General features: G+C 48.9%; 1 protein-coding gene across 1 annotated transcript in view; it reads left to right on the forward strand.

Moving 5' to 3' along the window:
* The first annotated feature begins 6,405 nt into the window (after positions 1-6,405).
* Positions 6,406-25,255, forward strand: part of NMNAT2 (nicotinamide nucleotide adenylyltransferase 2) — a 77,211-nt gene continuing 58,361 nt past the window's right edge. The window contains exon 1 of the mRNA XM_075936783.1: positions 6,406-6,622. Coding sequence (XP_075792898.1) covers positions 6,538-6,622 — 85 coding nt within the window. The 5' untranslated portion in view covers positions 6,406-6,537. The remainder of the gene's footprint in view (positions 6,623-25,255) is intronic.

Consider the following 25,255-nt stretch of genomic DNA (forward strand, 5'->3'; position numbering starts at 1 on the left):
TGGCCGGAAGCAGTGCCGGCAGGGCATAAAAGGAGGACTTAGAGCATGGAGATACTGTCTCAGGCTAGCCGAGGGCTGCGCTTAAAGGGTCCCGACCCCCACCCCGGCCACACAGTTCTAAGGGGTGCCCCGCTTGCAAAGAAGTTCTGGCTTGGAGTGCCCTGAGTGCCCACACTGGGCACATCACACCACTCGGCCATCAGCCCGGCTGCACTTGCCGCAGGCTGCCATCTGGGGAGAGGGAGTAATTGGGGGGCTGCAGGAGAGCTTCCACCCCCAGAAGCCCGCAGAGCCAGCCCAGTCCTCCCCATCGGGGGCTCGTACCCCATTCCTCCCTCACCTCCTTCCACTTGCCCTTCCCTAGCCCCCCTTCTTATTGATGTACAAAATAAAGATAACGTTTCTTCCAACATTGACTCTGTCTTTATTGAAAAAAACTGGGGGAGACTGGGAAAAGGAGGTGGGAGAGGGGAAGAGAAAGGCTGGGAGAGGGGAGGGCAACTAACATGATCAGGGGTTGGGAACAGGTCCCAGATGAAGAGAGGCTACAGAGACTGGGACTGTTCAGCTTAGACAAGAGGAGACGGAGGGGGGACAGGATAGAAGTCTGTAAAAGCAGGGGTTGGGTGGAGAGGGTGCATTCAGAAAAGTTCTTCCTGAGATCCCCTAAAGAAGGACTAGAGGACACCAAAGGAAAGGAATGGGTAGCAGGCTTGAAACTAGTAAGAGAAAGTTGTTCTTCTTGACAAAGCAAATAGTTAACCTGTGGAACTCCTTGCTGCAGGAGGCTGTGAAGGCTACAACTAGAACAGAGTTGAAAGGGAAGTGAGATCAAGTCATGGAGGTTGGGTCCATGGAGTCCTATTAGCCAGAGGGTAGGAGTGGTGTCCCTGCCCAAAGTTTGTGGAAGGCTGGAGAGGGATGGCACGAGACAAATGGCTTGGTCATTGTCTTCGGTCCATCCCCTCCAGGGTCCCTAGGGTTGGCCGCTGTGGGCAGACAGGCTACTGGGCTAGATGGACCTTTGGTCTGACCCAGGACGGCCATTGTAAGCTCAGGGCTCAGTGTCGGGGGTCTCAGTGGACCCCCTTGATTTTCATGCACACCTGGTCCTGGGTGGCCAGGCTGGCAGCTCTCCTGCCCTAGACGGCCACTTTCCTGTGCCTAGTGCGGAGATCGTGGACAAGGTCCACGATGTCCGCACTAGCCCAAGGAAGGTGCCCGCCTCTTGCGGTCCAGGGCAAGCTCCCGGGAGCCGCCAGCCTGGTCCCGGCAAGAGGGGGTGGGCTGGGGGGCATCGGGTGGGTGGCTCTGTGCCGTGCCAGGTGCAGGGTCTGCTAGCTGGGTGCTGGCAGGCTTGCACCTGGCACGGGCACCGTAGCCAGCCCGTGCCCTTTAAGGGGTCCGGGGCCGGGAGGGGGGCATAGAGTTTCCCTGGTGTTGGCCAGAGTGGCCACCAGGGAAACCTGGGGAGGGCTAGCCTCCCACTAGTTCGAACTAAAGGGCTACACAGCCCTTAGTTCGAACTAGCTAGTTCGAACTAGGCGTTAGTCCTCGTAAAATGAGGTTTACCTAGTTCGAACTAAGCGCTCCGCTAGTTCGATTCAAATTCGAACTAGCGGAGCGCTAGTGTAGCGCATAGGAAAGTTAGTTCGAACTAACGTCCGTTAGTTCGAACTAACTTTCTAGTGTAGACATACCCATAGACTTTAAGGTCAGAAGGGACCATTATGATCATCTAGTCTAACCCTCTGCACAGTGCAGGCCACAGAATCTCACCCACCCCTCCTAGAATAATCCTCTAATCTATGTCTCAGATATTGAAGTCTTCAAATACTTTGAAGGCCCCAAGATGCAGAGAATCCTCCAGCTGTGATCTGTGCCCCATGCTACAGAGGAAGGCAGAAAACCTTCAAGTCAAGGCTGAAGCTCCAGGTTACTGTCTTTGTACTTCTAGTTTGCTAGTGCCCCTGCAAAGGATGGACCACTGTGACTTCACTGACTCAATTTCTCTAGCTTGCTAAGTGATATCAAGGCAGGGGATCAGATTCATTCACTGGCTCAGTGTCTCCATTTAACTGGGGTTCTTTCTAGGCAGAAGCCTTTTTGAGAGCTAGCTTTAGCTTGGGCCCACTAGCTTGCTGGTCTGAAGTGCGGGCACAGGTTTCACTGAGGATGTATTTATATTAAAATGAAAAAAAAGTAGCGTTTTTAAAAAATGCTTTAAAAAAAATGTAGAGCCAATTGATTCTGACTACATTTGTGATTCGCTATGAAAAATGCTCTTCAGAGACCTAATAGGTAATACTTCGGCTGAGCTTGGTTATCAGCAAAACAGTATGATACAGGAAAGAAAGACTTAATACATCGTCTATCCATCCGGGAAGCAGATTCTTGCAATATGTTCAGTTCACCTTACACAACTGATGCTCAAAAAACAGCCCCCAAATCACTGGTATTTATAGGATGGTTGTTTACAAGTTAGGAAGCACTTTATACTCCATGTACAGCCCAGCCCTCAGTTGGGATCAGTTTCTTAACTTACTGCCCTGCACCTTCCTATCTGTGTTTTGGATACTAGGACTCCGGGTATGGGCCCATGAAATTATCTCCCCATCTTGTACCTGGGTGGTACATTAAATGTATTCTCCCTTTGACAGTTTTCCTATCAGCAGTCTGGTTCTGGTCTCTTGGCGGGGGTGGATCTAGTGATGGGCAACTGGCTCATTTCTTTCACTCTAGACGCATGTTGTAAAGGAGAGCCCTCATTACTCATTCAGTGCCTGGGGGAAGCATACCCAGGGTCCTTTGGTGTGGCAGTAACGGAACCACGCGACACAGTACAGTGAGCAAACTTGTTTGGCCTTTCTTGGCCCTCGGGGGACTGTGAAGCAGTGCAAGCAGGAGGCACAAATCCATGCCCACCCCACGCGGTGCTTATGTGAACAGCTGACAAACTGGGCTCACGTGAGCCTGGTACCTCCTGACAGGCAGCTCCCATTCCAGCCCCCACAGTCCAGTCAAGGGCGTTTGTGTGTGGACAAGCCTAAGGAGCTTCATTGGTTACAAAGGCCATTTCCCCTCTGGATAGCCACGTTTCCACATCAACTGCTGGGAAGGAGCCACATCCACCCTGATCTGATTAGCCTCATTAACACAAGCATCCTCTTTCTTCTGTTGTCGTAATACACACACACACACACACACACACACACACTGCATCTTTAACCAAGAGGAGGCTAGAGTACCAGTGTGGGCTCCCCAATGCTGGGAGAGACCCTAAGCCTCGAGGGACAGATCCAGGCAACCCTGGGGCTGCATCTGACCCCCGGGCCTTAGGTGCCATAGAACCTCACCCGATTCCAGCATCAAGGCTAGCTCTTATGCCTAACACTATGGTACATTATTTTTGAACTAGCTCACGGCTGGATTGTTTTCCCAAAAGTGTCATGTTAACTTTGAACTGTCAAGATTGCCAATATTTTTATGTGTGGAGGAAACAATACTCCCTTAAGGATTTCCCTCTGACGTAGCTGAGAGATACAGAAAATTTTAATATAATTTCTTTCTTCCCGGAAGCATTTTCTAGTGTTTCTTCCACTTTCGTTTTTAATGTCTTTTCTTAAAAGATCCCTCACTGTTGCATATAAATAGCTTCCAGTTTTCTATGCTTTGTGCAGCAAGTGCTTTCTGTTTGTTTCAGTTTGACAGATGAGAAGAGAGGCTAGAGATGGTCCCTGTCAGACTTTCCAAGAGCCTCCTGCTTTCAAGGAGGAGTTATCACCCACTAAGAAGTTTGAACAAGCTTGTCCAGAGAGAAAAGGCATGCTGTCAACATGCAAACCTCATAGCAGCTCAGCCAGGGTTACAGTGATATTGCAGTTCCTCTGGAACTCTGGACAGCTGAACACCACACACACACACACACACACACACACACACACACACACACACACACACACACACACACACACACACACACACACACACACACACACACACACACACACACACACACGGCAAGGAAAGAAAACATTCTTTCAGCATGTGGCTTGCAAGCCTTCTCTCTGAGAAATTCAGCTTCTGTGTACAGTAAGTCAAAGAAACTCCATGTATTTGTTTTACTGGATCCCATCACTTTTGGGATTGTCACTTGTTAAGTGTTTGTGCATCACCTAGAACCGTGGTGTCCAACATGCTAGCCACTAGCCACATGTGGCTATTTGACCAGTTGAGTGTTGCTAGTTCACTATAGCAGTGGCCACTACAGTGGCTTCAAAACTGGTGGGGCAGCACAGGCCTAGTACAATGTGACAATGATTCATAATTCAAGTAATAAATATGTTTTTCTTGGCCAAAAGGGGGTGGATTTCTCTGTAGTTAGAAGACCTTTCTGACTGGCATCTGGATTTCATAGATTGCAATCAGCACTTGAAACTGTGGCCTTTCCCAAAACAAAGCTTTTCAAGTACTACAACCCTGGAACTAAAACGATTCGCCCCTACTTGCAAGCCGGGGATTGTGCAGAGTGATAGTGAAAACTGTAAAGAGGAACACAAAGTGGGGCCATACAGAACGTTGTCTCTGCTAGTTCCACAACACTGTGCCCATCTTTCTCTTCTCCCTCCCTTCTGTCTGTCTCTCATCTCTGCTAACAACAAAGAGCCTGCAGACAGTATAAACAATCAGCATTTGGCACTTGGAAGTCTCTGAAGGAAAAGGATGGAGCGAAACCAGTGCTTTGTTAAAGGCAGAGCGAGAAAGAGTAATTCTGCATGCAGCTTGCTCTGTGCTGAGAAGGGTGTTGCTTGCAGCAGATAGAACATTGCTAGGAGGAATTTGGGGGGTAGCAACTCTTAAGCAGCATGTAAGGGGAAAGAGCATATGTGAGGGGTTGCAGTAGCCCACCCTGCTGTGAGTGTATAAATGTAATCCAAACCTGGAGGGAATCCAGTCTCCCTTTGGCCTGGGTGTCTTTCCTGGGCAGGGGGAGGGGAGCGTGTTTGTGTGTGTAATTTGGTGTCCACTAGCCCCTTCTTGGTGTGTATGTGTGAGGATCCCAGCTCCTACTATCTGTATGGTGTGGAGGGCAGGGAAATCTGACTTACGTAGCCTCCCCAGGGATGTAGGTATGTGAAGAGGGAAACCAGTCTCTGACAGCCCCTCTCTGGGGGAGGTAACGGGGTGCACTATTATTACTATGTGTACAGAGCCTAGTACAATGAAGCTCTGATCTTGGTTGAGCCCCTAGGTGCTGCTGTAATACCATGCTAATAATAAATAAAATAAATGTGATTGTGGTGCTGCTGTGCCAGTTTGCAACAGGAGTCGGGGTGGGGAGTTCGGTGCCGCTGGAATGGCTCCATTCCCTCCTTCTCCCCTTTATCCAGCATAAGGTGGGAACTTGGAGGAAGAACTGGCAGGAGCCATAGACTCAGAGTAAAGTCATCAGGGGTCATTCTGATCTCCTAGTCTGCTCTCGCCTGTAGTGCAGGCCACAGTCCCCCCCCCCCCCCCCCAAAAAAAAAAAATCACTCCTGAATGAGAGAGCATCTCTTTCCAAAAGCATCCTCCTCAGGATTGTAAAATTGCCAGCAGTGGAGAATCCAACATGACCTTGGGTAAATTGTTCCCATGGGTAATTACCCTCACTGTTAAATGATGACTTTATTGCCAGGCTGGATTGGATTGGCTTCAGCTTCCAGCCACTGGGCCTTGTAAGGTAATAGGTGTGTGTTTTTCCAGGGCTACGGGCCAGGCTGCAAGAAGGTCCATGTTTTCCTAGTAAAGTAGGAGGGGCAGTTTTCTGTTTACATTGTACAAACATTTTGAAAATCCAACTGCCGCACATGTGGTTCAAGGATGTTTGTTTGCTTTGTGGCATTTGTGTGCTGGAATATTTTAGAGCAGCAGGATGCTGCTTACCCCATGCTCTCTGGGTAGGACGGGCAAACATTGAACAGATGAAGTAGGAGTCACATGCTAGGGACTGGGTTTTATGATACTGACACACTGAGATGTTCCAGGGTGCAGTGTTGGGGGCAGTAGGCACTTTTTCTGTTTCGGGTTTTTTTTGGGGGGGGGGGGGGGGTTAGGCTCCAGCTGCCCCACTCTGGTGTGTATGTGAATGTGAAGCAGGTGTCCTTGTGTGTATGACAGAGAGATCCAGCCACCTACAGCCCATCTCTTGGGGATGGGGGAGATGTGTGTATCTGTCTGCCTGTCTCCAGCAGCCACTCTCAGGTGTGTCTGTCTCCAGCATCCTCTCTGGGGGAGAGGTGTATCTGTCTGTCTCCAGCAGCCCCTCTGTGGAGTTTGTGTGTGTGTAGCAACCACCCGTGAATGTGTCTGTCTGTCTCTCTCCAGCAGCCCCTCTCTGGCGCTGAAAGCGTTAAGGGAGGAGGGGAGAGCTACTGCTTGCGTCTGGCTCAGCTCCTTGGAGCCCACAGCGCCGGCTGCGCCTCGCCTCCCTCCTCCCTCTGCAGACACATCGAGACACAAAAAGAGGCTGGAGCGAGCTGGCAGAAGAGCGGCACCATGACCGAGACCACCAAGACCCACGTTATCCTGCTCTCCTGCGGCAGCTTCAACCCCATCACCAAGGGGCACATCCAGATGTTCGGTGAGTCCGCCCCCCCGCTCGCCGCCCCGCTGTTTTTCAGTGCGATTGAATTCGCTGGCGCAGGGCCAGTAGGGAGGCTGCTGGCTGCATCCGAGCCGGCCTGTTCTGCGGGGAGGCCACATACCTGGGGCGCAGCGAAGCTGGATTGCGCCAGCCCTGGCTGGGGGCAAGGGTGGCCAGACAGCCAGGGGAAGGCTTATTTTCGGGGGGGGGGGGTAGTTGCCTTACCAGACCAAGCCCCTAATGACTGAGCACTGGTCACCCTCCTTGGGGCACCCAGCCAGCAGGGCTGCCCTGCGTGGCCGGGCGAGGGCAATGGCTGAGTGCCTAGGGCAGGATGGGGGTGCAGTGGCCAGTGTGCAGGGATCTGCTCAGCGAGGGGGCCCTGCCTGCCTCGCCGGAGGGTGGGAACTGCAGGGGCGTTGGGGCTGGATGGGTTAGTGGGGTGGTCAGGTGCGTGTATACGGAGGTCGGGGGGGGGGGATGGGCAGGATCGGCTGTGGCATTGGCGGGTGGTTTAGGGGCCCAGTGTCAGCGGGGTGAAGATTTCCGGGACGCTGTGTGGGGCGGATGGGGAGAGGGGGCCAGACGCGGGTGGGTGTTTGCTAGGCTGGGCAGGGGCCTCTGGGGGCGGGGGTGGGCGACTTGTCGGTCTGGCTGGGATCAGCTGGCGGCCGGGAGAGAGGCCCTAGGCTGGGGCGGGCCTCCTGGCGGGGTGCGATCCGCTGGCAGCGGGAAGGGAGGGGGCTTGGCTGCTGCGTGCCCGGGCTGGGGTCGCCGCTGGCTGGGGTCAAAAGGGCCGGGAGCAGCTACTGGCCGGTGCCGTTCCAAGGGCAAGTGCCAGGTGCAGGTCAGCGAACCAGGCTGAGGGCTGGGCGCTGTCCGCGGGGCAGGTGCTGAAATCGCCTTCCTGCTAGTGCCAGCCGGGGGGCTGGGGGAGCGACAGGACAAGGTCACGTTAGCTAGCCGGGCCTGGCGTGGCTAAAGGCTGACGGCTCACCAGAGCAGCTAACCACCTCGCAGGGCGTTCTGAACCTCAACAAGATCCTGCTGCTGCTCCAGAGAAAAAGCCCAAAGGGGCCTGAACAAGAGCTGGGTGTGAGCCCCAAGACTTTCCTCTCTCACCGACATAAGTTGGTGCAACACAAGAGATCACCTCACCCTCCTGGTCTCCCCACAGGGATAAGAATCGGCGTGAAGACAGGTTAATAGGTGTGGGTATTATTCACCACACAGTCTAGCTAAGTATAAATTGGGTGCATATAGACAGCCAGAGATCCGTGAGAAACCACTAGATCTTCCTTAAAAAGGGAAGGAGCCATCCTATAGCACCTTAGAGACTAACAGAAATAGAGATCTAATATCTTGAACTTTAGTGGGCACGACCCATTCCTTAGAGAGACTGCTTCCACAAGACTCTATATGCAACTCTATTGTTAAAAAAAAAATTCATAGACTGCAGTTTGCCCGAAGTTTTACATATAGGTCTGGAGAGATCTATACACTCATAATTCCTCCACCACATATACACTAGAAACCAAGCAACATTCCCTTTGAAATAATCCACCTCTCCCCTACCTCCCCCCCCCCCAAAAAAAACCCTACCAGATTGGAGCTTATTTGAAGCAACATTTACAATAATGTGCAAAGACACTGAAAGCAAAGCCACTGTATGGGGAAGAAGGGTATCTTGAGAACCTTTTGATATCACTTTACTATGCAGAGAAAGAATGGAAACCAATGCTCACTTTGTACCTACCCAACAGACCATAATGAGAACCATTAAGTACTCATTCTAGCAGGTTCTTGATGCATCTTTTTATGCTCTTGGATTCTCCCATTTTCATTTCCCTTGATTCAACACGCCCCGAGACATACACATCAAACACGGCCCTACGTACAGCTAGGACTCCTTTTGGCGTACATTGTGCCACTTATTCTCAGAGATTCTCTCTCAGAGGAACTGAGTGTACTGTCTCTGGGGCATTTTCATTTTATGTCTTCTGGAAAATGTGAGATTGAATCAAGGTGTCAAACCCAGCTTGTGTAGGAGATAACTCAGAGTACAGAACAGAACTAACAAACACTCAGTGGTAGAAGCCTGCGTGACAAACCAAAGAAGTTAGAAACACTAATTTTTGAAAGGAATTTGATCTGATTTGTAATAGTAAAACCTGGTGGGATTATTCAAATAATTGGAAGGTTAAACCTCACTGGATACTCCCAATTTAGAACAAGGAATGGGGAGAAGGAGAGAGCATGGCAAGGTACATCACAGATGTGTTACCTTCTTCAGAATTACTGAAATGCTTATGGATCGATATACTAGCTGATAAACCACAAGACAGGGTATTGGGAGAGGGGACAAGTCTGCTATACACCATAAAAATCAGAAAATAGGAATAGAAAGAGAAGCTTCTTAGTCATCTATCAATAATGTGTGGACAGAAAAAGTGCAGTATCATGGGGGATTTCAAGCTGATGGATATATGCTAGAGCTCTCATGCCAATACTAGTCAAACATACTTGGAGTTTCTAAAAGTGATCAATACATTTCTAATGCTTAAAATATTTCAACTAACTTAGTAGTTCTGTATTAGTCCTCATTCTGATAACCAAACTAAAAATGGATTGTTGCCTAGGTGCAAGTGATCACAATCTAATTTCCATTACAAAGTACTAACAGACTGTAATCCTCAGGAATAATATACTTGGTGCTTTTTAACGGTCAATTTCCTAAAGCTGAAAACAATTGAGAGAAAAATTTGGTGGGAGAAAATATTTAAATATAAAAGTCTAAATGATAATTGAAAATTGTTTAAGAATGTTTTAGTAAGTGAAAAAATACCCTCACAATGCTCCAGTTGTAATCGAGAGATTAGAGCAATAATATTATAACAAATAATAGGTGGATACCAACAGCATTGAATATAACTTAGCAGTTAGTAACTCTGGGTGATTTATTCACTGGTGCTTTCAGCTTCTTTTATCAATCTGTGGCCAGTATGATTAAGGACAGGAAGAAATTATTATCAGGAACACATGAAATTCTAGCTATGGCATAGCTCAGAAACTAGATCAAGATGGTAACCTTATCAATCCTGGTTTAAAAAAAAAGCAATCATCAAATATTTCTGTTCTGTTTTCAGAACATAAATCTCAAGGATGTATTCTTATCTTACAGTGATAAAGAAATACTTTCTAACCCATCAGTAATTAAGAAAGATGCAAAAAACAACTATTAAGATTAAGCATTTTTAAAATCAGGAGGCGTGGATAATTTGCCACCCAAAGCATTTTTTGAATGATTTTAGAATTTGCTGAAGGGTGCTCAGAATTATTATAGCAGATTTCTAGCAAACCTTGACTTACTAGGGAAGTCCCAGAGGACCAAAAAAGCATAGGTTGTGCTAATATTTTAAAAGGGTAAACAGGATGACCCTGGAAGCTATAGTCTGACATCAGTCCCAAGAAAAATATATGACGAAGTGGGTCTTTGCATCTGACGAAGTGGGTCTTTGCCCACAAAAGCTTATGCTCCTACACTTCAGTTAGTCTATAAGGTGCCACAGGACTCCTCGTCGCTTTTGCAGATTCAGACTAACACGGCTACCCCTCTGATACTTAAGAAAAATATAGACTAGCATGGATTCGGTCAGGATTACTCTAAAGGATGCTAGCATATCCTATGCTAATCCACATAGTTTTGTGGAAAATAGGTCTTGTCTAACAAACTAGGGATGATGGATTCCCTTTAAGTTGGAGTCTTTAAATCAAGACTAGGTAGCTTTCTAAAACATATGTCACTGCTTAATCAGAAGTTATGGGCTCAATGCAAAATTTACTGGGGGAAGCTTTTTGGCCTGTATTATGTGGAAGGTCAGACCTTATGGACATAAAGGTCCCTTCTGGCCTTAGATATCTCTCAATACAATAAACATTTGGGCCCAATTCTGCAACCGTTATTACATTGACCCATGCTTACCCTAGTAAGATTACTGGCTAAGTAAGGCTTGAGAGCCCTCATAGCAAGTAAGGGCTGCTCTTGTGACCAAATGTTACAGAACTGGGCATTTAAGGCTACATCTTCATCATCTTACCCATGGAAGCCTCCCCACTAAGTCAGTGAGACTAATCATGTGAGCTAGGCAAGCAGGATTTGACTCCTAGTTTCCATGGCACCTCTGCTCTGCGTTGATGATAGAGTCAAAACAGTGCTGCTTCCTTTAAACAGTAAACAAACTATTAACTAAATGCGTATTCAAGAGACTATCTTCATCTCTCAGGTGAAGAAATGGCCCTCAAACCTGATGGGAAACACTTGCTCAGAGAAATTATATCTGCCTAAAATACAAATTAACAGAAAGAGGAGCTGCCCAGGAAAGGCGGATGTTAGTTCTTTCACCTCAGAACCTGGACCCTGTAATCTTCTTCCGTAATCTTCAAAACCCAGCTGAGTTTGTTGGGAGGGTGTATTTTTTGATGCATGTCAATCGTGTCCTTTCTTCACCAGTCACTTGAATTTAATGTGACGTGCCAGCCTTAGATGTGGATTTTCAGGTGGTTGTGATTTTGTTGTTATAAAATGCATGGCTATAACTATCTCCAATTTATAAGACTCCTACAAACTATGGCAAGTCCCAGTGACCTCAGCAGAGATCTGGTCACACTTTGTAAATTGCAGGCCCAGGCCCTTAACACAAGCCAAGTATGCAGGTAAAATGCAGCTGAAATATCAGGCTATGCACCCACCCATATCATGTTCTGATAATGCCATAATAGCTCTGAACACACCTTGTCTATAGTCTGAAATACATGTGTAATCTCAGTCAATGTTTGAGTTGATTTTTTTTATATTTAAAGGAACATTGTCCATTCAGCTTTGTTTCTTAGAAGGGGGAGGGGGAACGAGCAGCTTGCTTTATAAAAATCTAAAATGAATAGAAATATTTGTGATTCTTGGCCTGTGTTTTGTGGTAAGTGAAATCAGGTTTCATTTATATTCCAAATAGGCACCACTATGTGAAAACAGACCCTATGCAAAAGTCACACTCAGTTGCAAGCTGTTGCGTCTCAGAACAAAGTGCTCGGTTAAAAACAAATGGGAAGAGACCTTAAATATTTGACATTAAAAGCCATATCTGCTTGCCTTAGTCACATAGGCCATGTCTACACTAGGAGATTATTTCCAATTTACTAAATTTGACTTCTGGTCTACTGATTTAACAGATTCAGACTTCCATGTCCTCACCACAGGGAAGAATTGAATTTAGTCTGCAGCAGGCTCTGTTAATGGGGACATGCTACCTTGGACTCAGAGCCCCAGAAAGCACACTGGGGAGCTGCAGGAGGCCTCCCTGAAGCTAGTTAGTTTGAATTAGCGGCACTGGCACATCCACACGCATGTTATTTCAAACTTACATGTTTGGAATGAGCCTTACTCCTCAGGAAAAGCAAGAGTACAGAGTTTGAATTCCACAGACCCTTCTTCCAGAATAATGGGCTTGGTAGGGTGGATGCATCACTTACAAATTATTTCGGACTAAGGTCCTAGTGTAGACCAGGCCATACTTAGGGTGGGTCAATGGAATTCATGCAAATTCCATTTTCGTTTCAAGTTAGTACTCAGCGAAACGTTGTGTGGCATGAGCTTAGCTCGGCCATGAAAGATACACCCATGGCCTACACCCTGAAGTGCCCAGCCCAAAAAGCCAACAGCTACAAAGGGGATCTGTCTACATCAGTTACCCAGCACCTCCTTTAAGTTAAAAAGGCAGAACAGTGCCACCAAAGGGCAAACTACAGCCAATATCCAAAGCAAAAACAAAACAAAATAAAACAAAACCCCCTCTTCAGCACCACTAACGTAACCATGCAAGGACTGACAAGCATCCCACTGACAAGTGTGTGTTTGCTTTTTTAAAAATCATTCCCCTCTATCACAGGTAACCCCAACATACCAGCAGCCTGCAAATGCCTGAGAACCAGGAAGAGAAGCTGATGAGAAACCAAAGTCCAGCCTACCAGCCTAGCTTAAATCTCCCACAAAGCTAAATACGAACAAGCTGCACAGAGGGTGGACAAGTACATTTAAATGTTGAATGATCTAGGATGTGACACTAGAAAAGAAATTTATCAAAGCATTGGGCCCTACCAAATTAGCCCTACCAAGATTTACATGAAGCTCTCCCAGTCTCTCATTAGCTAGCCATGGGATTTTGTTTTTGTTGGTAGTCCGTCGTGTCTGATGATGACGTCTTGAGCTTGCACAGGCTCGTTGGTTGTGGACTCACATATGGCTGAGGAGTCCAAGCCTTGAACAGCATGGGCATTCACAATGGGGGCAAAGAAATTGTCCTGGCTCTGTCGGTGTGGCTGCTACTGTTGCTTTTCTCCTTTCACGAGCATCAATCAGGCGTATGCATTGCTACTCTTCGAAGTTGTCATACGCGTGTCGCACGAGAGCACGCCAGCCTGTTCGGTCTTCTGCATGCTGCTCTAGCTGCTTTGGCTTTAATCCAGCATGAGCAATACCGCAAATGGGCAGAATTTTGAAGGAGACTGAGCATACATAAAAGCAGTATTACCTGTCGTGCAAGAGGCCTCAGTTTACTAGCAACTGGTCTGAGCTTGCATTCTACAGCGTCTAGTGGGAACAGGGTCTCCTCTTGAAACCTGATCCTCCTTTACCAGGTCCACTCATCACACCACATCCAGATAGGTGGGGAAGCACAGCACCCCCCTTCTGAATTCCTGGGACCCTGAGCACGGCCCTTTACAAGGCTAGAAAGTGATGGGGAAGGATGCATATATTGGCCACCCCTAACTCCACAGGAAAGCATGCAGCTTTATGTGGACCTCCCTGCCTTTTCCCCAGGCTGTGGAAGCCCTGTTCATGAAGCGTTCCAGAGGCAGCCACTGGTGGGAAATGCCCCTAGTAAAGTGGGCTGAATGGAGCTCAGCTGTCTGGGGTCAGGGAGGCCTAGGTCTCTCCTTGTCCCTCAGGGTCTATTTTCCTGGCACATTTTCCTTCCTCCCTGCAGAACCATTTCCTACAGATTTTCCCAGTGAGACTTTACCAACTAACCCATCTATGACGTCCATGTGCTACAACCTTTCTAATCTGTAGGCTGGGTTATTGCAAGATTTCATTTGATACACCCCTGTTCTTGCAGGAGGGAAATGCTTTTCTCTTAGGAGCCTACATAATAAGAGAACGCCCATACCAGATCAGACAACTGGACCATCTAGTCCAGTGTCCTGTCTTCTAATGGTAGCTGGTGCCACATGCTTGAGAGGGAGTGAATAGACTATACAATTATCAAATAATCAATGATCCTGTCCCAGCTTCTAGTAGTCGAGGGCCTATATCACTTAAGGGTTTTAAAGATGCTTTTAGCCAAGATGGTTCAGTCCTTCTCACACACACTCATACCCTCTGATCGCTAGAGTCAAGGGTAGCCCTCAGTTCAGGGCAGCACAGCCTAATGGCTAGAGTCAATTGCCATTTAAAGTATGTTTGCTTTCCAGACAGTTACAAAATAAGCCATAGGGGTAGTGGCATCCCAGGCAATTCGGTGACATCACTCCCTCTAGTTCACGTTCACATTGGCGTGAATCAGAGTTGCAACCCTTCCCCTCCCAGCTTTTTGGCTAATCTGTTGTGAATTTCTGCCCATATCTGTTCATCTATGCACCTACTAACGGTGAGTGCATGCCAGCTATCTCCTGACCAGCAGATGAGAGCTGAAACATTTTTACTGAAGAAATAAGAAAGCGCTCCGCTGCCCAAAGTAAAAACTCCAGCACAGCTCAAAGAAACTTCCAGCAATTAAAAATCCCAGCAGGCTGCATTTTGATTAGTCAAAGGGGAGCCTCTGAAATCAGTTACATTATGTAAATAGGCTTCCCAGATAAAGAGACCAAGTTCTGTAAGCGACGAACAGGAAGGAGGTGGAGGGTTTCTTTGTTTTACTATTTTAATCATTTGAGTTTTAGACATAGGGTTTTCTTAGTAGTGGAGATGACTGGACTGTGAAAACAACTGAATCAATGATCTCTTCTCAGAACACAGCTGGTAAAATCCCATGTCCTGAAGGAGATGTTAATATTTCCCTTTCCTACTTTCACTTCAAATGCGATAGTATCTTCCCATGACCACAAGCCAAATTCTCATCTTGTGACAGGCTGTCAGAAACCTAAGAAGAGATTTTTCTCAGCAACATGAGTAAGACCTGAAAGCTTCTGTCAGGCTGGCTTGTCTTTCCATCATGTTTCATGTCTGAATCCTTTATACAAAATTATCTCAATCAATCGATAGGGTGAGAGTTGGTAATGTGACGTTAGCAGTTATTGGGCATATCCCAGACAAATAGGCCCGATTCTTCACCTTGTTGCTCCAGTTTTATGCTGGTGTAACACTGTTTAGTGCGGAGCATAGACTCAGAGCTACAAACAGCGTTGGGAGACTCGGCCTTACAATGCGCTAGGTGTAACATTAGCAGGGCCTGTAGCGGTGGCAGATGAAATTCAGGGGGTGGGGGGATAGCTCAGTGGCTTGAGCATTGGTCTGCTAAACCCAGGGTTGTGAGCTCAATCCTCAAGGAGAAGATTTGGGGCAAAAATCTGTCAGGGGTGGTACTTGGTCCTGCTGTGCAGGCCAGGGACTGGACTTGATCTTTCAAGGTCCCTTCCAGTTCTAGGAGATAGGCAATCTCCATTCCTATCATATCAGAGGTTTGAACTCAGGCTATAGTTGAGGGGGGAGTGGTGTTCAATATTTTGTTTTAAAAGGAATTTGGCCCAAACTGCTGTAATGCTTTGGAGAAACCACCATTGTTCTCCAAACCACTAAAACTACAACCGAGAACAATGCAGAACCCATGGGTAGGACCAGAGCTCCCACCAGACCCACAGCCCCTTGACACTGGAAATTGCTGGTGTGGGATACCAGCAACCCATGATCCCAACTCAATGCTCCAGAGGAAAGTGACACCCCAGGGCTCTTACTAATTTGTCCCAGGCACTGTGTGTGGGGGGGAGGGGGGTAGCATTTTCTTCTTGACCCTCATTCGTGGCAATCAGTCCATCCCTGTGCTTCCAATCCTAGTTAATGCATCACATTTCTGTTTAGAGGAGCCAACAAATGCGGGGGAGTTGTCCAAGCCTCTCTTCAGCCTGGAGAAGTCTGGGGTGACTGCAGGGTAGCAGCCTTCTTTCCTCTGAAAGCTTTACCCTCTTCTGGTTGGGAAGTAATTTGTTTCTAATACTTCCCCCAAACAATAGACGAGAACGGCATTTCTGTGAGCGCTTTGGGGCACAGGGAATTCATCTTTGTCTGTATTTCGGAGTGGCAGGCACATCTATGCAGTAGCCATTTAGAATAAGAATAAGCAGCATTCCTATAAAAAGCTGTCCACTGTAAGGCCATCTAAACCAGTGGGCCTGTCTCTTCCACTGGTATCCCTCTCTGGACTTTGGTGACTTGTACATGTGCAAACATGAGCAGCATCAGGCTGTCACACTGCAAACACACCTCATCCTGAGGCAGTGCGGCCCAATGGCTAGTCAAGGGTAGCCCACAGTTCAGGGCAGCACAGCCTAATGGCTAGTGTCAATAAGGCTTGTCTTTGGTTCAGGGCAGCACAGCCTAATGGCTAGTGTCAATAGTTTGGGGCAATTGCTCCAATGGGGAGGGGGCGAGGGGCCAGGCCCATCCTACTCCACCAGACCACGACCCAGGGCCCTGTTAGTGGCAGAGTGCGCCACCACTCACTGGGTAGGGAATCCAACCGCAACACAACAAGCTCACCCAGGTGCAAGTTACCACTCCAGCACCCTCCCTGGGTCACTCCTACCAGTGTCAGCATGGGGATGCTCCACGTGGTCTCCAGGTCCTTCGGTTCTGCAGCACCCACCTCTCCTCGGGGCTCCTCTGGTGCTGGCAGTTCCAGGTTGTCTCCTGGGTCTCAGCTCCCACTGTCTGGTTCTCTGCGGGGGTAGCTCAGGAGGTCCTTCTCCCTCAGTGTCCAGCCCCGACTGAGCTGAGCTGCTCCTTTTTATACTGCTCCAGCCTTTGGAGCATGCCCAGTGAGGGTAGGGGGTGGGGTTTCCTCTGCTCACAGGGCATTAAGCCCTCCTGGCCCAGTGTGGGGGGCAGACACACCCCATCACACAGGCCTATAATAACTAAAAAGCCTTAGTCAATCATAGAAAACAATGGAGTTGGAGCACCCCTCCCTGTGGCAAAACTCATGGGAGGGGCCCAAGGCAGGAAGTCTTTGCGAACATCCCTTGTGGTGCTTCCCTCACACATCCCACTGAGCAGGGATGTGGAGCATGCCCTTGTCATGGTGCAGCTTACCCCAAGCCCCCCAACTTTCTGGGGCTGCACCATCCTCATAGAGGCTTTACATCTCTAGGGCAGGCCTGGTCCCCCAGCAGCTCCATTAGCGCCACCCGAGCAGGGACTTAGGAGCCAAATGTGGCTCACAGCTGGAGCTCAGCCCCCATCACTCCCTCCCTCCTGCAACGGGGAGCCCGTGCTGGTGTTCTGTGGGGAGGAGTGGTGGAGAAAGCCCCGAGCCTCACTGCGCTATCAGGGAAGGGGCAAAGCCACAAACGGCTCCCTCTCCCCACTCCATTCCCCCGGCTGGGGGAACAGCAGTGCACCAGCATGCTGCTCCATTACCAGAATCCAGCCAATGGAGCAGCGGGAAGCCAGGCCTGGGACAGGGAGCCTGAGAGCAGTGCAGGGATTAAAAACAAGTAAGTGCCACCCAGACTCTGCACCCCCTGGTCTCCCCGTGCTGAGACCCGGCACCCCCAGCCTACTCCTGCTCCCTCCCCCCGGCCACACACCCACCTGCACCCTGGTCTTGCCCCCTCTCCTCTGGCCACACATCCATCTGCACCCTGCTCCTGCCCCCCCCCCCCTTCATTGCCAGGCAGCCTACCCCCAGCCGGCTCCTGACACCTCCCCCCTGGCCAGACACCTACCCTCCCCCTGCTCCTGCCCTCTGGCCAGAATCCCTACCCCCCAACCCCTCCTGTCACCTTCCCCCTGCCCAGACACCTAACCCCAGCCTGCTCCTGCACCCTATCTCCCACCCAGATCCTGCACCCCCATCCCTATCTCACTCTCTGGCAGCTCTGTCCTGCACACTGGATCCCTCATTTTTGGCCCTACCCCAAAGTCTACGGGAGGCCCCTCAAAATCCACTAAGCTTATAACCCCAAAGTGTTAATCTGGCCTGAGGCCTTGAACCTCAGTCCTCTCTGCCCCACCTCCCCATGGGGCTAGAGCACCAGGGGAGTGAGGTGCCTCAGTTGGGGGTCACATCAGTGAGGGTTGGGGATTTTAGGAGGGGTTGGTTCTTTGTTTCTCAGTTATGTGGTCCCAGACTGATATTTCTGTGGGTGAACGGCCCCTGACCCAAAAAAGGTTCCCCACCCCGCCACAATAAAGACAATATTGAAACCTTTTGTCCGACATTATATTTTCCTTTATTTAAAGTGAAGTTTGGTAAACAAACATGAGAAAGTAAAAGTGCCCAGCCCCCATCCGGTCGCAGCACCCTGTCCCCGGCCCCGATCCTGGGACAGACCCCGCAGTCTGCCCCCATCTGGCCGCAGGAAGGGCTGGCAGCAGCAGCCCTACTCCTGCTGCAGCACAGATAGAAGATGCCACGATCCAGCTGTGGTGATCCCGGCCCAGTTCCCCATCCAGCTGTTGCTGCCCAGAGACATCTGCTCAGCACTGGCCCGCTAAGGAAATCCAACCCCAGGGTCCCCCCCCAACACTCTACCTCCCACCTCCAGCACCCTGCCCTGCCTCCTACACCTCCCACACACCCCAGCCCCCTACCCGGAGCCCCTCAGACATCCCCACCCTGACTCCTGCACCCCCATCCACAAACTGCACCCCAGCAGCAGAAGTCCCAGGAAATAAAGTCTGTGAGTACATTTCATGGATGCCATTATTAATCACTGCCAATTACCGATAACGTTACGTTATTTATTTTCAGTCATGCAGATGGGCATCCTTATAGCCTGGCTCGTTGTTGGCCACTTCTTCTGAATTTTGATGTAGTTTGGCTCTTTGCTTTGAAAAGGTTGCTGACCCCTGCTCTAAGCCCTTGACACGTTAGCCAGCCCCAGGGAGCACAAATGGCTAGGTCTGTCCTGCCGTTGACAGTCTGCTTTCGATGCAGAAAGGAGGCAATCCATGTTCAGAGGGCCTCCGCCACACAAAGACCTAGAAGGGAAAGGCTACTTAACATAAGCGATCTTTCTCCTGCCATCCATCTCCACCTCCTGACAAACAGAGGTAAGGGAAACCATTCCTTATCCATCCTGGCTAATAGCCATTAATGGACTTACTTGAGAAGCAACATGGTTTTGGGCCCAGGCAGGGAATCAAAATGCTTGGTTCTGCTCCTGCCACTGACCTGCTCTGAAATATTGGGACCTCGGTGTACTCCACCCCCCGCCGCCCCACCCAGCCTGTGGCTGTCTTGTCTCATTAGACTGCAAGCTGTTCAGCACAGGGACAGGGTGTCACCTCGCCCAGGGGGCGGAGAGGCGGTAGGTGCTACCATCCTGCTAAGAACGAAGACTTATACGTTTTCCTCCTCGGCAACAGCCTCTGTCTTTTCCAGCACTTTTCTTTAGCTTCCTCTGGCCCGAGCCTTTGTCTTCTTTCCGACTCGCAGCGCTTACGCTCCATCCCTAGCCCTTCCTGGCTCTCTCTAAAATATTTACGTGCTGTTAAATATTTAGCAGCGGTTATTACATTCCATAGACCATGGTGCTGTCTAAAACAAAGCCGTTTAACAGAATGGGGGAGGGACTGGATCTCATTTTCAAGTAAAAAAAAACAAAACACAAAAATCCCAACCTGGAGAAATCTAACCCCACAACCTCATTAGAAAAGAAATAAAGGACCCGGTTCAGTTATAAAATACTTGCTATTTATTAGTATATCTATGCAGCTCTGGCTGCTAGATTATTATATTTTACTTGGCGGAGCCCATACGAATACAATGAATTCACTCGTATTGTTAATCACGCATATTCCAGTGGTCAGGGATGCCTCGGCTCTAGACTGCTCTGTTCTGCCACAAATTTCTGGTGTGACCTGGGGCAAGTCACAGGCTGTCCAGGCGTCAGAAGCCCATCTCTGCAGTGGACCTAGAATTACACTCCCCGGCCTCACAGGGGTGTTGCGAAAACAGATGAGACTGTAAGAGCATTGGGGGCAGGGACTGTCTTTTATTGTATGTTTGTTCAGCACCTTGCACGGTGGAGCCCTGCTCTGCCGGCGGGCTCTAGGCACGCATAATAAGAAGTAACACTAATCATCCAGCATAGTGCTTGGCACAGCTCTATTGTCTTTTATCCGAGGCTGGCAAAGCACTTTACAGACCCTGGTTTCACAACCCCAGTGAGTAATTATTAGCTTCAATTTACAGCTGAGAAAATGGAGGGGCAAAGAACATACCATACAACATAAGGACCCAATAGGTCAAAGGCCAGGAATAGAAGCCAGGCTTTGTGGCTCTCAGTTCCTCTGTTGTGGCTGCACTTCTTACAGGAAACACCTTTGAATCACAACCCTCCTCCCCCCCCCCCCAAGTGAATGGCCTGTTTCACCAAGGAGGAATTCCCTCTTAGGAGTGCTAGCTAAGTTGGAATACAGACTGCAACTACTGCCAACCCCATACCTGGGGGTGTGGGGAGCTACCGGGCCTGCTTCCTCCGCATGTCACTGGTCCTGGCTCATACCACACCACACAGCTGGAACAATTCATGGCCGCTGTGGAAAGACTGGAAGGCTTTGGAAAAGCAGACAAATCAGCGTGGGATTCAGATGCACAGAAGGGCCACTGCAGCTCCTTCCCATTAGGGGCCGATTTTCAGGGGTGCTGTCAGGACCCAGAACGGCTGCTTGTGCTCAATACCTGTGAAAACTCAGCCCCAAGGCAGATTTCCAGTCCCCCAAGCCACAGTGCTATTAAAACTCTTGCTCTTAATTCAGCTCCCTGGGAGGCTGTCGGGTTCAGTGGTTTGGCTGGTGCTCACCTTTGGTTTCCCCTTTAAGGGTGGGGACTGGTTTCCGGTGATGGGTCTGAGCACAAGAGTCATAGATACAGGTTTCTCTTTTGGTCACCCTGGTGGAACAATCCTGAGCCCACCCATGCATTTTGTCCTGAGCAACGCCCAGCGTGCACTGAGCTCTGGTTTGGTAGATAGGCTGGCAAAAGGAAAATCCAAAGGAGGAGAAACTTGCCTGTGCAGAGAGAGGATTCTTTCTTCCTGGGGTGCAGGAAGAGTGTCGGGAAGGGCTCAGCCTCTGAATCACAGCAATTTACACTTGGGAAAGAAATCCAACAGTCTTAATTGAGCTCCAGGCCACCCTCAAGGGAGCACACTTTACTGGGGCTTGGCGTCCAGGGACATGCGTAAGAAACCTGTTTTGTATCCAAGATCCTGCAGCTGGGGCAGTGATTCTGAAAGGAAACTCTTCGCCTCCAGCGGCATTCTTGGGCACAAAGATGTCAACCGTCTCTTTGGAAGAAAAAAATCGCGAAGGCGGCTGGTGTTTGCTGAACTGTCCAGTCAGAGGAGGCAGGGTTATGGTGACAGGCAGAGGCACCGGTGCGTCGCCATAGCAACGGCTCTTGTTTCAGAGCTGAGTCAGTGGGGAGCAGGTGGAAGGGAGCAGAGGCAGCCCGGGGGTCTAGGGCTAAGTCATTAGACCATGAGTCATGAGAGGGAGGGTGTTATTCCCACCTCAGCCACTGAGATATTTCCCTCTCTGGAGATATTTAAGAACAGGTTAGATAGACATCTGTCAGGGATGGTGTAGACGGAGCTTGGTCCTGCCTTGAGGGCGGGGGGCTGGACTCGATGACCTCTCGAGGTCCCTTCCAGTCCTATTATTCTATGATTTGCTGCATGACCTTGGGCAAGTCACCTGACTGGTCATTCCTCTCCCAGATGCAGCTATTTCCATGGTGAGCTTTTCAGTGCAGGGATAGTTGTGTCTGCACTAGGCCGGGCCGTGAGCCAGTGAGGTGCTACTGTAACATAAATCATTGAAGTGACCGTGTGCACTGGATTGCAATGCCCAGGGCAGGAAGCTGGGTCAAGCCCCACATGCCAGGAGCCACTACTGCTCTTCCACAATTGAGCATGGCAAATGCATAGTTAGATCCATTGGTATTTTTGTTTTATCGGTACCTATCAAAATGCACGCTGTATTTTCCTGTGCTGTACACGTAGGCTGCGTTTAGACTGGCAAGATTTTGTGCAAAAGCAACTGCTTTTGCGCAAAATCTTGCTGCCTGTCTACACTGGCCGCGAGTATTTGCGCAAGCACTGACTTTGTACTGTACAAAATCAGTGGTTCTTGCGCAAATACTCCGACGCTCCCGCTCAGGGATAAGCGCTCTTGTGCAAGAGGGCCAGTGTAGACAGCCAAGTTAACTTCTTGCGCAAGAAAGCCCGATGGCTAAAATGGCCATCGGAGCTTTCTTGCGCAAGAGAGCATCTACTCTGGCATGGATGCTTTCGCGCAAAGGCACCTGCCAGTATAGACGCTCTCTTGCGCAAATACTTTTAACGGAAAAACTTTTCCGTTAAAAGTGTTTGCACAAAATCATGTCAGTCCAGACTCAGCCGTAGTGTGACAATTGTTTTAGTCTTTTAATTGCCTGTTTTGCTGCTAAGCATACGATAACAGAGTGTAGACCCCATGCTAGGTCAAAGAGAGTGGTTCAGTTATGCATCCCACGTGAAAAGTTTCTGGGGGGTGGGTTCTGGGCACAGGATACTGACAAACACACCCACTGAGGGTACAAAGCAGCCTACCTGTGTGAACAAGGACCCCTTGTTCCTGTCAGTAAAGGGGCTTGCAGCTGTTGTTCCTTTCTTCACCAGCTCTCTCCTAGCCAAAGCAACCTGCAGTGAAATTACCTTGATGCCTGGTCACAGCTTCTCCCCCGTGCTCTATGCAGCTCTATGCAGATGGTGCAAAGCACGACTAAAGCTGACAGTATGGACCTGGCTGAACCTCCTGTGGCACACTATGGTTTAAGATATACAATTCCAGCTACGCAAAGAACGTAGCTGGAGTCAACATACCTTAAGCCGAATTTCAGCACTGTCCTCACAGCGAGAGGTCTAGGGGAGAAATATTCCTGTCAACTTTCTTTTCTCCTTGCGAGGAGGAGGAGTTCCAGCTGACGGGAGCCCCCTCAGCGTTCAATTTAGTGGGTCTTTACTAGACCCGCTACATTGATCGCCGAAAGATCAACCGCTGCAGTGTCCATCTTCCCGCAAGTGGAGATGTGGCCTTCATCCCTGTGTTTGGAACCAGTGCAGCAAAGTTCTCCTCTTCCAGCCCCATCTCTGCAGCCGACCAGGCCTGCCTCATACTCCAGCTACAATAATGGCCTCCTGGCTCTTTAGGGCACTAACCTGGCATGTAGCCAACCCGCGACTGGCTTCAAACAAGCTGTCCAGTGCACTCCTTCACCATGGCCAAGGACCTGGGGCTATACATCCATTGCAGCTCATCCTTTTGGGCCCCAGCTGTGTATCTGCCTAAAGAAATTTACTACCCATACCAGAACCTGCAAAGTACTCCCCTTGAGGTGATACGTCTCGAAAATTAAAACAACCAGAAAGCTCAAGGAGGGAAATTAGGCCAGAGAAAATATGATGGATTTAAAAAAAAATGTTACTGACACCATTTGTCAAGCCTGAGATTGGCTGAGTCGTGCATCACAGCCTCTCCAGGGCCAGAAGGCCAGGCTGCTGTCCCATTTCAATCACGTGGTTTGATTTTCTTTTCTTTTTTTTTTAATGTAAAGGTGAAAGAGGCTGTCCCAGGGGGAGGCAATGGAAAATGCTCCTACAGCCTGTGTTCATTTTACATACTGACCAGTTAAATGTATTTGTGGAGCCGAGGCTGCAATAATGTTTTGAAAAAGGAACCCTAGAAAATAGCTAGAATAACATTTTTCTCTATTGGCTAAACAGCTTGTTTTAGCCACTGACATTCAGAGTCTAATTGAAATAAACTGTAGCCACAGGATGTAGATTCTAGGCTGGCTCCTGAACGGGCGTAAACAGGTGCAGCTCCACTGAAAACAACAGAGTGATGCGGATTTACACCAGCTAAGGCTCTGTTCTTTTGTATGGTATTCATAGAGTAATGTTCTAGCCCACGTAGTCAGCAGGGTTAACACCCAAATGATTCATTGCAGGTCTGGTTTCAAGTTGTGTGGCTTTGGTTGTGTCCCACGGTAAAGCATTGCTTGCTTTGTGATGTCCTGTACTCATGAGATCATGTAGGCCCAGCTATACAGCCCCTATCAGATTTTCATCCCAGGTTATGCAGACATTGCAAATGCAGGTATAATTGTAACATATCCAAGTGGCCTTTAAGCTAGTTAGCGGGGTGGCATGACAACACGGGCCTTAGAGTTAATCTAACAGCCCTGCTATATACCTTGGTGCTGCAACAGGCTTGTGCTTAGATGACTAGAGCATTACACCGCTATTCTTTCCCAGGCTACCTGCATTAAAGGGCTGCCTACTCATGCTATGGTCACGACTTAACCTAAGGTGTAGACACACCCCAGAGCTAAGCAGCTGCTACCTTCCTAAATGTCCGTGAAAATCAGATCAGAAAGAAAAAGGACAGACAGAGGGGAAATCGAGTTTGCAAGGAATTCGTGGGGTGAAAGAGAAGCACAGAGCACGTGCCCTCAGTGTGGTAGGCTGCCCTCTACTGATTGCTCACAGATGCTACCATCATTATCTCCTGCTCAAAATCAGCCAGCTGGTGCTATTTTCTGCCAGCTGGAGCTGATCAGAACTGCCCTGATTTTCACTTTCATGGTTGGCACTAAAATGAAGACTCATTTCATGGCTGAACGTTGACACTGATCGCTGAAGCTCTCCTGCCTGTATTGATTTTTCACCAATATCTCTTGAGAACATCGCTTTTATCACGCTGGAAGAGCCCAATAGAGGCACAAGCCTGTCTCTGACAATAGTGCAGGCTAGAAGCTTCAGGGAAAAATGTAATTTCTCCCCACCCATATAATGTGCAATGGATATTATTTACTGATCCCATCATGGGATCAGCCAGTGCAGCAAGCTATTGAAAACTTCTCCTTTCCCCCTCATTTAGGTAATTGTAGTTGCTGTTCTTCCGCACAGTGTACTTCTCCATTTTTGAAAGTTACTCCACAATTCACCAGAGTTATATCCTGTGACTGTGAGTTCCATAGGTTAATTTTACATGATATAGAAAAAATTATTTTTAATCAGGTTTATCAATTTCCTTCCAGTAGCTGCTTTTATCAGGTTAGTTAACCACTGAACAGAAACCACCCCTGACTTTTCAGTCTCTTCTTACTTCAGGTTCAGCAAGAGCTGGGAGGAATCTAGTAAGGCGGACCTTTATCAGATGCAAAACAGAGACAGTATTAGAAGCAGTATGGGCCCCTGAGGGACTGAACTATACATATTATGAGCTCAGTCCTGCGAGGGGCTAATTGTCCTCCCAGCTCCTATTCCTGTATCTGGATATGGAGGGCACTGAGCATCAAGCCCTGA

The sequence above is a fragment of the Pelodiscus sinensis genome, chromosome 9 (genome assembly GCF_049634645.1).
Source record: "Pelodiscus sinensis isolate JC-2024 chromosome 9, ASM4963464v1, whole genome shotgun sequence".
Taxonomy (NCBI): Eukaryota; Metazoa; Chordata; order Testudines; family Trionychidae; genus Pelodiscus; species Pelodiscus sinensis.